A 16489-nucleotide genomic window follows, 5' to 3' on the forward strand; every position below is an offset into this window, starting at 1 on the left:
GGAAGCTCTTTATCTTGATGAAGTCCCAGTAGTTCATTTTTGTTTCTGTTTCACTTGTCTTCCGCTGACATGTGTAGCAACTTGCTAAAGTTGAGGTTAGAGGTGTTTCTGCCTGTGCTCTTCTCTAGGATTTTCATGGTGTCCTGTCTCACATTTAGGCCTTTCAACCATTTTGAATTTCTTGTTCTGTATGGTCTGAGGAAGTGGTCCAGTTTCATTTTTCTGCATGTTGCTGTCTGGTTTTCCCAACATCATTTGTTGAAGAAATGGCCTTTTTTCAATTGGCTATTCTTTTCTGCTTTGTTGAAGATTGAATTGACCATATAGTTGTGAGTCCATATCTGGGTTTTGTATTCTGTTTCATTGATCTGTGTGTTAGTTTTTGTGCCGGTACCATGCTTTCTTTATGTCTACAGCTTTGTGATATAGATGGACCTCTGGAATCATGGTACTTTCAGCTTTGCTTTTCTTTTTCAGGATTACTTTGGCTATTTGGGATCTTTTGTGGTTCCATACAAATTTTAAGATTATTTATTTTAAGCCGATGAAAAATGCTGGTGGTATTTTGGTAGGGATTGCATTAAATATGTAGATTGCTTTGGGTAGTATAGACATTGTAACAATGTTTGTCCTTCCAATCCATGAGCATGGAATGTTTTTCCATTTCTTTGTGTCCTCTTCAGTTTCCTACCTAAGAGTACAGATTTTCTACCCCTTTGGTTAGGTTTATTTCTAGGTGTCTTACTTTTTTTGGAGAAATTCTTCGATTTACTCTTCAGCTTTGTTGTTGGTAGATAGAAATGCAACAGATTTCTGTACTTTGATTTTATACCTTGTGACTTTGCTGAATTCATGTATTAGTGCTAGCAGTTTTTTGGTGGAGTCTTTCAAGTGTTCTACATAGAGTATCATGTCATCTGCAAGTAGTGACAGTTTGAGTCTTTCCTTGCCAATTTCAATGCCTTTATTTCTTTTTGTTGTCTGATTGCTGAGGCTAAGACTTCCAGTATTATGTTAATTAGTAATGGTGAAAGTGGACATCCCTGGCTTGTTTTTTTAAAATTTTTTTTTTTCAACGTTTATTTATTTTTGGGACAGAGAGAGACAGAGCATGAACGGGGGAGGGGCAGAGAGAGAGGGAGACACAGAATTGGAAACAGGCTCCAGGCTCTGAGCCATCAGCCCAGAGCCTGACGCGGGGCTCGAACTCCCGGACCGCGAGATCGTGACCCGGCTGAAGTCGGACGCCTAACCGACTGCGCCACCCAGGCGCCCCCCTGGCTTGTTTTTGACTATAGAGAAAAAGCTCTCCGTTTTTGCCGATATTGAGGATATTAGCTGTGGGTCTTTCAAATATGGCCTTTATTATGTTGTGGTATGTTCCATCTATCCCTACTTTGTTGAGGGTTTTTATCAAGAATGGATGCTGTATTTTGTCAAATGTTTTTTCTGTATCTACTTACAGGATCATACAGTTCTTATCCTTTCTTTTATTAAGTGCATATTGTATCTTAATACATAATGTACATGTACATGTACATACATACATGTTATATCTTAATAAATATATTAAGAATTTATTAAGTGCATGTTATTAAGTACATTAAGTATCACATTGATTGATTTGTGAGTATTGAACCAGCCCTGCAGCCCAGGAATAGATTATTCCCACTTGATCATGGTGATTAATTCTTTTAATGTACTGTTGGATTTGGTTTGCTACTATCTTGTTGAGAATTTTTGCATCAGTATTCATCAGTGATATTGGCCTGTAATTCTCTTTCATAGTGGGTTATTTGTCTGGTTTTGGAATCCAGGTAATGCTGGCCTTGTAGAAGGGCTTTGGAAGTTTTTCTTCCATTTCTGTTTTTTGGAACAACTTGAGAAGAATAGGTATTAAATCTTCTTTAAATGTGTATTAGAATACCCCTATGTAGCTATTTGGCCATGGACTTTTGTTTGCTAGGAGATCTTAAACTACTGATTTGATTTCTTTGCTGGTTATAGGTGTGTTCAAATTTTCTATTTCTTCCTGTTTCAAAGTTTTGGTAGTTTGTATGTTTCTAGGAGTTTGTCCATTTCTTCTAGATTGCCTAGTTTTTGGCATATACTTTTTTTATAATCTTTTATGATTATTTGTATTTTTGTGGGGTTGTTGTGATCTCTCCTCTTTCATTCGTGGTTTTATTTGTTTAGGTCCTTTCTCTTTTCTCATTGATGTCTGGCTAGAGCTTTATCAATTTTATTAATAATTTCAAAGAACCAGCTCTTAGTGTCGTTGATCTGCCCTACTGTTTTGTTTCTATATCCTTTATTTATGCTCTAGTCTTTATTTTCCTTCTTCTTCTGTCTAGGCTTTATTTGCTGTTCCTTTTCTAGCTCCTTTAGGTGTAAGGTTAGATTGTGTATTTAAGACTTTTCTTGCTCCTTGAGTTAAGCTTGTATTACTATATACTTCCTTCTTAGGATTGCCTTTGCTACATCCCGAAAGTTTTGGATTGTTGTGTCCTCATTTTCATTTGCTTCCATGTATTTTTAAAATTTCTTCTTTAATTTACTGGTTAACCTGTGCATTCTTTAGTAGGATGATCTTTAACTTCCATGTATTTGTGGTCTTTACAGACTTTTTTCTTATGGTGACTTCAAATTTCATAGCATTGTATGAAAATATGAATGGTATGGTCTCAGGCTGTTTGTACTTGTGGAGGGCTGATTTGTGACCCAGTATGTGATCTGTTCTGGGGAATGTTCCATGTGCACTTGAAAAGAATGTATTTTGTGCTGCTTTAGGATGGAATGTTCTGAATATATCCATGAAGTCCATCTGGCCCAGGTGTCATTCAAAGCCATTGTTTCCTTGTTGATTTTCTGCCTAGATGATCTGTCCATTGCTGTGGAAGGCTTTTAAAGTCCCCTACTATTATTGTATTGTCAATGTGTTCCTTTTTGTTTGGTATTAATTGATTAATATATTTTGGTGCCTTCATGTTGGGGGCATAAATGTTTACAACTATTAGATCTTCATGATGGATAGACCCCTTAATTATGATATAATGCCCTTCTTCATCTCTTGTTTCAGTCTTTGTTTTTGTTTTTGTTTTTTTTTAAATTTTTTTAAACATTTATTTATTTTTGAGACAGAGAGAGACAGAGCATGAACGGGGGGAGGGCCAGAGAGAGAGGGAGACACAGAATCTGAAGCAGGCTCCAGGCTCTGAGCTGTCAGCACAGAGCCTGATGCGGGACTTGAACTCACGGACCATGAGATCGTGACCTGAGCGAAGTCGGACGCTCAACCGACTGAGCCATCCAGGCGCCCCTCAGTCTTTGTTTTAAAATCTAGTTTGTCTGATGTAAGCATGGTTACAATGGTTTTCTTTTGGCATCCATTAAGGGTTTTTAGTCCCCTCGCTTTCAATCTGCAGATGTCTTTAGGTCTAAAATGAGTCTCTTGTAGGCAGTATATAGATGGATCTTGTTTGTTTTTGTTTTTTTTTTTTTTTAATTTTTTAATGTTTATATATTTTTGAGAGAGAGAGACAGAGACAGACATAGAGGGTGATTGGGGGAGGGGCACAGAAAGAGGGAGACACAGAATCCGAAGCAGGCTCCAGGCTCTGAGCTGTCAGCACAAAGCCCAATGTGGGGCTCGAACTCGTGAAGTATGAGATCATGACCTGAGCTGAAGTTGGATGCTTAGCTGACTGAGCCACCTAGGTGCCCCAAGGGTGTTTTTTTTTTTTTTTTTATATCTGTTCTGTTACCCTATGTCTTTTGATAGGAACACTAGGCCATTTACATTCAGAGTTATAAATGAAAGATACTCATTTAGTGCCATTGTGTTATCTGTAAAGTTGGTGTTTCTGGTGATGTTCTCTGTTCCTTTTTTAGCCTTTGTTGACTTTTTTTTTTTATTTTAAAAAAAAATTTTTTTTTTTTCAACGTTTATTTTTTATTTTTGGGACAGAGAGAGACAGAGCATGAATGGGGAAGGGGCAGAGAGAGGGAGACACAGAATCGGAAACAGGCTCCAGGCTCTGAGCCATCAGCCCAGAGCCTGATGCGGGGCTCGAACTCACGGACCGCGAGATCGTGACCTGGCTGAAGTCGGACGCTTAACCGACTGTGCCACCCAGGCGCCCCCTTTGTTGACTTTTTAAAAAGAAATTTTTTTTTTTTTGCCACTCAGAGAGTCCCCCTTTTTTTCATGTTATTATTTTCTGTTTCGTTTCTTTTCTTTTCTTTTCTTTTCTTTTCTTTTCCTTTCTTTTTTTTAAATTTGCATCCAAATTAGTTAGCATATAGTGCAACAATGATTTCAGGAATAGATTCCTTAATGCCCCTTATCCATTTAGCCCATTCCCCCCTCCCACAACCCCTCCAGTAACCCTCTGTTTGTTCTCCATATTTATGAGTCTCTTCTGTTTTGTCCCCCTCCCTGTTTTTATGTTATTTTTGCTTCCCTTCCTTTATGTTCATCTGTTTTGTCTTTTAAAGTCCTCATATGAGTGAAGTCATATGATATTTGTCTTTCTCTGACAAATTTCACTTAGTGTAATACCCTCCAGTTCCATCCAAGTAGTTGCAGATGGCAAGATTTCATTCTTTTTGATTGCTGAGTAATACTCCATTGTATATATATACCATGTCTTCTTTATCCATTCATCCATCGATGGACATTTGGGCTCTTTCTATACTTTGGCTATTGTTGATAGTGCTGCTATAAACATTGGGGTGCATGTGCCCCTTTGAAACAGCACACCTGTATCCCTTGGATAAATACCTAGTAGTGCAATTGCTGGGTCGTAGGGTAGTTCTATTTTTAATTTTTTGAGGAACCTCCATACTGTTTTCCAGAGTGGCTGCACCAGCTTGCATTCCCAGAGAATGCCTTTTAATATTTCTTATAGGGCTGGTTTAGTGATCATGAACTTCTTTGGTTTTTGTTTGCCTGGGAAACTCTTTATCTCTCCTATTCTAAATGATAGCCTTGCCACATAAAGTGTTCTTGGCTGCCTCTTTTTCCCATTTAGCACATTGAATATATCCTGCCATTCCTTTCTTGCCTGCTAAGTTTTTGTGGATAGATCTGCTGTAAATATGATCTGTCTTCCCTTGTCAGTTAAGGACTTTTTTTCCTTGTTGCTTTTAGGATTCTTTACTTGTTTGTGTATTTTGTGAAGTTGACTATGATATATCTTGGTGAGTTCAGGCTTTTGTTGAATTTAATGTGAGTTTTCTGTGCTTCTTGGATTTTGATGTCTGTGTCCTTCCCCAGATTAGGCAAGTTTTCAACTATAATTTGCTAAAATAAATCATCTGCCCTTATTCTGTCTTTTTTATCTTCTGGGACTCTTATGATATGAATGTTAGCACATCTTAAGAAGTCACTGAGTTTCCTGAGTCTACTTGTGTGAATCAGTACCTTTCTCTCCCTCTTCTTTTCAATGTCATTATTTTCCATAATTTTATATTCTGTATCACTGATTCGTTTTGCTGCTTTTGTTCATCCTCATTACTATGTCATTCATTTATGTTTGCATCTCAGTTATAGCATTTTTAATATTGGTCTGACTAGATTTTAGGTGTTTTATCCCTGTAGTAGGGATTCACTAGTGTCTTCTATACTTTTTTCAAACCCAGCTAGTATTCTTGTAATTGTTGTTTTAATTTTTAGTTCAAACATCTCTCTTATATCTGTATTGATTAAATCCCTGGCTCTGATTTCTACTTGCTGTTCTTTCTTTTGGGGTGAATTGCTTCCTCTTGTCACTTTGTCTAGAAAAAAAATTTAAGTGGATTCTAGGTGTGTTTTGGTCTGCTTGTTAAAAGAAGATCCTAAAAAATAGCAGTTATGAAACATGTATGTGTATATGCATTTATATGTATAAATTAAAAAGAATTAAAGTATTAAAAAAGAATACAAAGGAAATTAGATCCTCTTTCCCCTATTGCTGAAGCCTCACAGCATTCTATGATCAATAGGCTTGTTTGTGCCAGGGCTTTGTGCTGGTCCTCTAGGGGACCCTGTTGATCTGATTCTTAGGCCTACTTTCTCTAGTGGGGATGCATCTACATGGTGCAGGGTGGTGGGGGATGGTGGTGGCTGTGAGGAGTCACGGCAGGGGGATAGGGGAGCTTGGTGTAGTGGCCGGTCTCCCACTGATGGTGCTGTTTAGGTCACTGAAGCGGGTCATCTGGTGGGCTCGTGGTGAAAATGGCTTTGCCTGCTGTCTCCTCTCTGGAATAGGGAGCTGTTATCTGCTGCTTCTCTGTAAGCCCTCGCAGAAGAGCAAACAGTCACCCCTCCTGTGACCCTGACTTCTGTCAGATCCCTGCCTTCAGCCTGTGTCAGCTGTCCATCTGTCAGGCAGCACAGCCCTCCTGTATTATATTTCAGGCGAGGCTGTATTTCAAAACTCTAAACTTGAGAGATGCCCCACAGTGAGGCCTTGTGCTGAGTCTCTGGGGTAGGTCTTGCTGCACTGTGGGCTGTACTGGCTTGTCCCAGAAAAGGATTGTGGGATTGCTCAGTGTGGTTTGGAGTTTATGGTAAATCACAGCAGAAAGCTGGCACCAAGTTTTTCTGCCCTCAGCCAGCATGTTTGTTCCTATGCTGGTGAATTGGACAGCTCAATGGTGCCTTAGCCTACCTTTTGCCCCTGGAGCGGCTGTATTACCGCTACCAAATGAACTCCAAGGAGGCAAACTTTTTCCCTCTATGCACCCCAGGGGAGCTTCAGATGATACTGCTTGCTGTTGGGCTTCTGTCCTCCTTCCTCACAGGAGCACAATGACCCTGACCCCTGAAACTTCAGACTCTGCACTCCACTGTTTATAAAAAACTTGTAGTATTTAAACCCTCTTCTTCTTCCCTGTTGTTAGTCTTGGGGAAGAGTTTTTCCTGTGCAGTCCCCTGTGTGTGTTTTCATTCTTTATTCATTCCTCCTTTCTCCCCCCCGACTCCTTCCACTCCATGCAGTCAGGGCTCCCTCCTCTCAGCGTGCCTACAGCTCCTCTCTCCCCCAAATCAACTCTATGCAGTTCTTGTCCTCCACAAGGTGGTGGTTTTTTCTGCCTGTAGACATGCACCTTTGTTCTCAGTCCTCAGATCAATTTCTAGCCTGCTGAGTTTTAAAACTCCAGGCTTTAAGGATGTGGCGTGGGCAGCAGCCTGGGCTGGTCTTCTGGGGGAGTGTGTTGCCATGCTGGGAGTGAGACAAGCTTCACGGAGAAGAGCAGTTGTGCTACAGTGCTGCGGTGTGGGACTTGGTGTAAGCAATTTAGGCAGCCAGTGTGGGGCCGAGGTGCTTTCTGCTTGTAGTTCTGTGTGTATGCTGAGGGGCGGGAGAAGGAAATAGCGCCAGTCTGCTCCTTTGTCCCTGGAAAGGCATCTCCTGCATGCTCACCTCTCAGAGAAATGCTCCAGGAAGAGCGAATAATCTCCTGCCAAGTGTGTCTCAGGTGCCCCTCAAATCTTGCTTCTGTGCTGTCTGCACCCTTGGGTTGTTTGCCTGCCTTCTCTCTAGGATTAGGGCAGCACTCTAAGGACTCTATTACAGCCAAGCCTGCTAACCTTTAAAACTAGTTTTTAAACCCCACTGGTTGCAAGAACTCATGAAAATCAGGCCCTCTCGTTTTTCCAGCCAGTGGGTTTGGGGAAGCGTTCTCTTTGTGCGTTCTGTTGTGTTCTCTTGGCTGTCTCTCGCCTTTTTCTAAGACCATGGCTCCTTCCTGTAGCACCCACCATTGGTTTCTCCCCCAAACTACATCTCCGCCCTTCCTATCTTCCCCCATGTGTCTTCTTTCTCCCTTTACATATGCCCAGGTATCTTTTTGACTATAATCCTCCTAGTGGGGTCAAATAGTATCTCAGTGTGGTTTTGATTTGCATTTCTTTAGTGACTAATAATGTAGAGCATCTTTTCATGTCTGTATTGGCTATATGATATCTTCTTTGGAGACAGGTCTATTCATATCTTTTGTCCATTTTTAAATTATTTGTCTTTTGTTGAATTGTAAGAGTTCTTTATTCTGAATACAAGTTCCTTATCAGATGTATGATTTGCACATATTTTCTTCCATTCTTTTGGCTTTTGTCTTAACTTTTTTGATCGTATCCTTTAAAGCACAAACTTTTTAAAATTTTAATGAAGTTCAGTTCATACATGTTTTCTTTTCTTGCTTGTGGTTTTAGTGGAATAATTAAGAAGGATTTGCCTAACCCAGGGTCATGAAAACTTACCTCTATTTTTTTCTTACAAGAGTTTTATAGTTTTAGCTTTTACATTGAGATCTATGATCCATTTCGGTTAATTTTTGTGTATGATATAGGAAAGTAATCAACTTCATGTTTTTGCTTTTGGATATCCAGTTATCTCAGCACATTTGTTGAAATAAACTGTGATTTCTTCATTGAATTGTCTTGACATTCTTCTTGAAAATCAGTTTAACACAAATATAGGGGTTTATTTCTGTGCTCTCAGTTTTAGTCCATTGATGTGTATTTCTGGTTTTACGTCAGTACCACACAGTCTTTTTTTTTTTTTATTAAAAAAAAATTTTTTTAATGTTTATTTATCTTTGAGAAAGAGGGAGAGAGAGAGAGGGAGTAGAGGAGGGGCAGAAAGAGACACACCAAATCTGAAACAGGCTCTAGGCTCTGAGCTGTCAGTACAGAGCCTCATACGGGCCTAAAGTCACCAACTGCAAGATCATGACCTGAGCCAACGTTGGACATTTAACCGACTGAGCCACCCAGGCACCCCGACACAGTCTTTGTTATAGTAGCTTTGTTTGGTAGGTTTTTAATTTGGTAGCGTGAATATCAACTTTGTTCATTTTCAAGATTTTGTTTTGCTATTCTGGATTGCTTTCATTATGTACTTTGAAATAAAATTTGATTTTAAAATTTGTACTTTTAAATAAAATTATGATCTTTCTTTAAAAAAAATTTTTTTAGTGTGTGTTTATATTTTTTGAGAGAGGGTGTGCATGTGTGCATGCAAGCACGGGAGAGGCAGAAAGAGAGAGAGGAGAGAGAATCCCATGTAGGCTCTGTGCTGTCAGCATAGACCCTGATGCAGGGCACGATCCCACAAACTGTAAGATCATAACCTGAGCTGAAATTGAGAGCTAGACACTCAGTCAACTGAGCCACCCAGTGTCCCCAAATTATCTTTTCAATAATATTTGAAACCAGGTGGTAAAGTTATTTATATAGTGACTTTGAATTTAATCTAAAAATGTTATGGAAAAATGTTATGAACTAATTTTGTTCAGCTTTATATTTGCTATTAAAAATAAGCATATTCTAACCTTTTTGTTAACTTTTTTCTTTTCCTTTCTTGTATATCTTTCTCTATTCTAATATCTTAACATTTGAATAACATATTTCCAATTTGATATCACTACCTATTTCTTTTATTTGGAATTCTTTTGAATCTTTTCTTCATTGTAAGAAATGAAGCAAAGATGAGTGTATCCAACAGGTCATCTGGAATGTTTTTATCATTTTATTAAATTACCATCACTACTATGTATTTTGGAAAATTTGAAAAATTTGGAAACGTCTTTCAGATAAATAAGCTTATAAATACTTTAAACATGATATAGAATAACATGTAGCAGAAATATATATAGCATTGTAAAGTCTCATTTTCTTGATTTCAGTAATAAAATTTTTCACGTGAATTAATAACTCAATGTTTTTCTTTAGGCCATTGCATTACCTCCTATAGCCAAATGGCCATACCAGAATGGTTTTACATTTCATACCTGGCTAAGAATGGATCCTGTGAATAACATTAATGTGGATAAGGATAAACCCTATTTATATTGGTATGTATTTTTGTAACTCAGTGTTACTATCTTCCTTTGAGAATGAAAGAATATTTAGAGGTAAAATGAAAATTATTCTTTATAGTTTCAGAACCAGCAAAGGTCTTGGTTACTCTGCTCACTTTGTTGGGGGCTGTTTGATTATAACCTCAATAAAGTCAAAAGGAAAAGGCTTTCAACACTGTGTGAAATTTGATTTTAAGCCACAAAAGGTATGTGATGTTAGTAAGTCGTAATTAATTTAACAAGCTATACTAGCCTTCAAAATGCTTTGTTTTCATATTAATGACATAACATGTGGTAGATCACAACTCTGTTTATTCTGTTTCAGAAAATGAAGTATAAGTCATTGGACAATTGTTAACTTCCCTGATTTGGATAATAAAAAGAATGATATTTTGTTATTCATAGAGTATTGGGATAATATCAATGGGACAATATCAATGGAAGTTACTTTAGTAGTAGTGGTAGTAGTAGTAGTAATATGTGTTTTCTTTTGTACCTTAAAATTTAGAGATTAATAAATGGTTCATCTGCAAAATGTATGTACATATAGATAAATAGGTAAAACAGATGTGGCAAAATGTTGACAATTGTGGTATCTAGGTGGTGGAAAAGAGGGTATTTGTACTAAACTTTTAACTTTTTTGGGATATATTTGAAAACTTTCATAGTAAAGAGTTGGAAAGGTAATTTCACAGTAAGTTCTTATGTATTCAGAGTTCCCTTGATTAAATATTCCAAGGGTTGAATATTGATATTATTTTATTGATATTTATTTTATTTTTATATTTAATTGTAACTTATAGTTTAAGTTTTACTTGTTATTTTGAGTGTGGTTGAGTTATTTCAAGAATCATAATCCTTTTTTTCCCAAACTGTTTTTACTTATTCAGTGGTATATGGTAACTATAGTGCACATTTATAACCGATGGAAGAACAGTGAGCTTCGATGTTATGTGAATGGTGAGCTAGCTTCCTATGGAGAGATAACATGGTTTGTCAACACCAGTGATGTAAGTGGTTTGAAAAAATTATTTTAAAATATGAAAAATATATTTTACATTGAGTATAAATTTTAGAATACCACAATGGCGGAGTTAAGTTTGGCTAGAATGTTGAGTCCTTGTTAAAAAATTATTCTGGATAGGGTAAAGAAGAGCATTTATAGGTAACAATGGGTATAGTTAGGAGCTCTACAGCAGAATTCTGATTGTTTTTATGAATGAGTAGGATGATACATGCTTATAAATTTTGCAAATAATCATAGCTGCTATAGATAACTATTATGTAATAATTTTTTCAGGATTGAGGAAAAGATGTACAATTCAAATTAGATTTAAAATTTTAAATAGGAATTAAATTAAAATGTTCTTTTTTTCCCCACCAATTACATTTTCAAATAGAAAACTTGAAAAATATAAATAGGAAAATGATTACAAACCATTACACCATTCACCATTAAATTCTTCTTTTATATCCTATGCTACGCATATTTATGTATTATGTAATGATAATCTTAAGAGCTTGGGTTTTTGTAACAGATAGTCTTAGGTTTGAATCCCAGCTCTGTCACTTACTGACTGTATGACCTCAATCTATTAGGCCTAAGTTTTCTCCACCTGAAAATGGGTGTAAAATAGTACCTATCTCAGAAGGTTAATGTGATAACTACATGAGATACTGTTTATAAATTAATTAGTAGAGTGCCTTGTACAGAGTAAGTGCTCAGTAAATGTTAGCTCTCCTTTTTTTTTTTTGAAAACACAAAAAGGGGATCAGATATATATGTTGTTTTTTGACCTGTTTTTTCCTTATGTTAGCTTTTATTGAGTGCTTCTTGTACTCCAAGCATTGTAATAAATACCTTTATTTTCTAAAAGCACCAACCTTGCAATATAAGTACTATTATAATCTCCCATTATACAGGTAAGGAGACTGAAGCACAGAGAGATTAAGTAATTTGCCAAGATTACCAGCATGTGAAGCAGTGATTTGACTTAGGTGGATTGTCTTGAGAAGCCAAATGTTAACAATTTTTCTGTATTCCCTAATATCAATACGTATTTATTTTTCAACATTCTTTCTAATGGTTTTTTTGTTGCATAACCATTTAAAGGGATGTGAAGAACTTTAGTCTTTCTTTGTGGACATGTGGATTTTTAAAATGTGGTTTATAACCTAGATGTTAAGAGAATTTTTTTGTTTTTAACGTTAGAAGAGATACATGCATCTGCTTTTCTGGATTTACATATATGAGAGATTGTATCCCATGATCTCACCCATTGTCTATACCTTGATATCTGCAAAAGTCTGTCTTTACAATTTTAACTTCTCACCAAACTTACAGAACCCTGCTTCTCCATTCATGTTGGCTCCATACATATTAACTCGCCGAAAGGCAGATTATGTCCTAAACGTAACTCATGATTTTCCTTCTTATAACAAAGACTGTTCTTCCATTTGCTTTTTTGGCTACTCAAGTATGAACCTTCAGAATCCATCATGATTTCTTTGACTCTTCTTTCTTACATACACTTTGTCGTCAGATTTTATTTATTGTACTCTGGAAAACTTCGGCTTTCTCCTTTTTTATGACGTCTTTCTTGATCTCTACACTTGATAATAATGAATTAAGTGAAATGCTAAATGAATTATTTTAATTTAGCCAGATTAGAACAGACGAAACATTTATACCAAAATTTATCCTGAAACATTTAATCAATATAGGTTATTATTTCTGGAGGAGATATAGTTGTTTTTTCTTTAATACAATCTGTTTTCTTTCACAGACCTTTGACAAATGTTTCCTGGGCTCGTCAGAAACAGCAGATGCAAACAGAGTATTCTGTGGTCAGATGACTGCAGTTTACCTTTTTAGTGAAGCTCTTAATGCTGCTCAGATTTTTGCTATTTATCAGTTGGGACTGGGATATAAGGTACTTTACTTGCTGTTCATTGCTTAACCAGTGTTAGTTGAACTTGATTTAAAGGTAGGTGATGCATGGGACAAAACTGAAAGTCAGAGTAATCAGGGACACTACAGGGAAGTCACAGGAATCTGAAGGATACTTTAAATTTTTGAGGGAAACACAGTATACTTGTCGTGTGGGCCTCTGTGCATACTACTAGCTCAAGTTTCAACTTGCATTCATGCTGCATTTGATGATGTCAGTTTTTGCATAACTAAATTTTCAACAGTTACTGTGATTAAAAACAAATACCATGTGGAAATTAATGTGGAAAAGGAAATGAGGATGATGGTGTGAAATCTGATTCCAAATTTGAGAGAGTTCATGCAGTGTTCAATATGCATAAAAATTAATAACTAATTTTGCTAATATAATGAAAGAGATTTTTTCTTTTGACTTGTTCCTTAATTTTTTCAAATGGCTGTTAAATTATTAAAATATAAAGTTGTTTGAACTAAACTATTTAGTAGTATTTATTTTGATCTAAAGCACCATAAACAGTTACTGCAATGCTAAGACTGTCATGAACTAAGAAAATTTGTGGGGTGCCTGGGTGGCTCAGTTGGTTAAGCAACTTCTCTGATTTCAGCTTAGGATATTGATCTCATAGTTCCTGAGTTCGAGCCCTGTGTTGGGCTCTGTGCTGGCAGCAAGGAGCCTGCTTGACATTCTTTCTCTCTCTCCTGTCTCTCTGTCCCTCCCCTGCTCCAAATAAATCAACATTAAAAAAAAAATGGGAATCTCTGGGTTAAGCCATTGTTACTCTAGTTTGGTTTCAAGGAGCATGTTAGTCTGCTCTGTTTTTCTGAAAACAAAACCAATTTTCCTGAGTTGATTTACATACCATTACATTCAGTATATTTTTATTTTAATTAGTTTTGACAAAAGTGTAACTCCCACAACATTAAATAAATGGAATAATTCTGTTCCTGCAAATGTTCAGTTGTGCCCCTTCCCAGTCAGTTCCTTCCACTTCTCTAACTCCACTGCATTCTTCTTGAGAGAAACTGTTAATCTGCTTTCTGTCACTAGAGTAGATTTGTTTTTCTTAAGGTTTTATGTAAGTGGAATCATGCAGCATGTGCTCCTTAGAGTTTGGTTTCTTGTGAGAGTCATCCCATGTTGTTATGTTATAGTAGTTTCTTTCTTTTTATCGCTAAGTAGCATTCCATTGTATTAATATATCATAATTTTTTTTAAAAGGATTTTATTCCTTTTTTTAACTAATCACTACACCCATCATGGGGCTCCAACTTATAACCCCAAGATCAAGAGTCGCATGCTTTATTGACTGAGCCAGCCAGATGCCCCCATATCTACAATTTTTTAATGCATTCTTCTATTGATGGACATTAGGGTTATTTCCAGTTTTGGGCTGTTAGGAACAAGCTGCTCTGAATATTCGTGTATAAATCTTTGTGCTGCCACATAATTTTATTTCATAAATATTTAAGAGTGGAATTACTAACTGATATGGTAACTGAAGTTGCCAAACCCTCTTCCAAGGTAGTTGTATAATTTTACATTTCTATAAGCAGTGTATGAGCTTTCTACTTGCTCCACATCCTTAACATCTTGTATTGCTGGTCTTTTTAATATTAGGCATCTCAGTGAGTATGTAGCCGTATTTCAGTTTGGTTTTAATTTGCTTATTATAATGAGTAGAGATCCCAAGCATCTTTTTTTTTGCTTATCGATCATTTTTGTATGTTCCTTTGTGAAGTGTGTTCACATCTTTTGTGTATTTTTTGTTTGGTTGTTTGTTTTCTTATTAAGTTTTGAGATTTCTTTATATATTCTGTATACAAGAATTTTATCAGATGTATGAGTTACAAATATTTCTCCCCCGGTTTGTGTCTTGTCTTATTTTCTTTCTCTATTTTAAAACTTTTCTTTTTTTCTTTCATTCTTTCGTTCTTCTTTCCTTCCTTTTTTTTTTTTTTTTTTTAGGAGAGAGAATGAGTATGAGTGGGGGAGAGGGGCAGAGGGAGAGAGAGAGAATCCTAAGCAGGCTCCATGCTCAGTGTGGAGCCCAGTGTGGGGCTTGATCCCAGAACCCTGGGATCATGACCTGAACTGACATCAAGAGTTGTACTCTCCACTGACTGAGCCAGCCAGGTGCTCCACCTTTTTGTTTTCGTAATGTGTCTTTTGAAGAACAGATTGGTTGGAAAGATTTTCTCATGTGTTTTTCTCTTACAGTTTCAGCATTTTTGTTTAGGCCTGTGATCCATTTTAAGTTATTTTTTGTGTCAAGGGTCAAGGTTCTTCCCTCCCCCACGCCCCGCCAATATGGACACCCTGGTGTCCCAGTACTGTTGTTTTATAAATTGCATTCTTCCTCCATTGCCTTACCTTGGCATCTTTATATTTCAATGACTTATATGTCTTTCTTATGCCAATACGGTATTATCTTGATTAATGTTAGTTTCACAGCGAGTATTGAAAACAGGAAGTCTGAAACCTCACTTTATTTTTCTTTTTCAAATTGTTTTGGCTTTCTAAACCCTTTGCATTTCCAGATATATTTTTTAGAACTCGCTTATCAATTTCTAGAGAAATGTCTACTGGGATTTTATTTGGTATTATATTGAATATTAGATCAATTAGAGAAGAATTGGCCATCCTACTGATACTGATTTTTCCAGCCTGTGAATATGATGTATCTCTCTATTTATTTAGGTTTTCTTTAATTTCTTCCAGCACTGTTTTTTGGTTTTCTTTGTATAGGTGATATATACATTTTGTTAAATGTATTCTTAAGTGTTTAATGTTTTTCAAGTAATAAGTTGTATTTCAAGTCTCAGTTTCTAATTATTTGTTTCTAGTGTATAGTTGAATTTTGTTTATTGACCTTGCTAAATTTGCTATTAGTTTTACTAGAGTATTCTAGGATTTCCTATACATATGTTATTATAGACTGTAAATTTTATTTCTTCATTTCCAGTCTTTATGCCTCTTCCCTTTTTTGTTTTGTACTAAGACCACCAGTATAAATAATTAAATAGAACTGTTGAGAATAGAATTTTTGCATTGTTTCTGATTTTAGGGGGAAAGCAATCATACATATTTTATAGATGCCTTTTATCGAGTTGGAAAATTTCCATTTCTGGTTTCCTGAGAATTATTATCAGAGACATATTGAATTTTATAAAATGAGTTTTGCGTTTTTATCAACTCTGATAATCTTTCCTTTTAATTGGAGTGTTTACATAGTTTACAGTCAGTATGAGTATAGATACTATGTGTCTTAAATCTAAGTGTTTATATCTGGACTTTAAATTCTGTTTCATCAAACTGTATCCCTAGGCCAGTAGAACACAGTCTTGAATACTGCTGTTTTGTAATACATTTTTTTACGTTAATTTATTTATTTTGAGAGAGAGAGAGAAAGGGGCAGTGAGAGAGGGAGAGAGAAAGAGAGAATCCCAAGCAGGCATTGCACTGTCAGCATAGAGCCCGATGCAAGGCTCAAACTCATAAAGCGAAATCATGACCTGAGCTGAAATCAAGAGTCAGACACTTAACCGACTGAGCCACTCAGGCATCTCTGTAATTCATTTTTTAAGTCAGGAAGCCTGAGTCCTCCAACTTTGTTCTTTTGCAAGATTGTTTTGGCTATTTTTAGTATCTGTAAAAAAATTTTTTTTAATTCTATTTATTTTTGAGAGAGAGAG

The 16489-nt window shown here is 36.3% G+C and overlaps 1 protein-coding gene across 7 annotated transcripts in view; it reads left to right on the forward strand.

Moving 5' to 3' along the window:
* LRBA (LPS responsive beige-like anchor protein) overlaps window positions 1–16489 on the forward strand; it is a 785650-nt gene that overhangs the window by 101730 nt on the left and 667431 nt on the right. For all 7 annotated transcript variants that reach the window (XM_045465918.1, XM_045465937.1, XM_045465946.1 and 4 more), the window contains exons 6-9: window positions 9719–9840; window positions 9926–10052; window positions 10737–10856; window positions 12633–12779. In XM_045465918.1, the coding sequence (XP_045321874.1) occupies window positions 9719–9840; window positions 9926–10052; window positions 10737–10856; window positions 12633–12779 (516 nt within the window). The remainder of the gene's footprint in view (window positions 1–9718; window positions 9841–9925; window positions 10053–10736; window positions 10857–12632; window positions 12780–16489) is intronic.

The sequence above is a fragment of the Leopardus geoffroyi genome, chromosome B1, assembly GCF_018350155.1.
Source record: "Leopardus geoffroyi isolate Oge1 chromosome B1, O.geoffroyi_Oge1_pat1.0, whole genome shotgun sequence".
Taxonomy (NCBI): Eukaryota; Metazoa; Chordata; class Mammalia; order Carnivora; family Felidae; genus Leopardus; species Leopardus geoffroyi.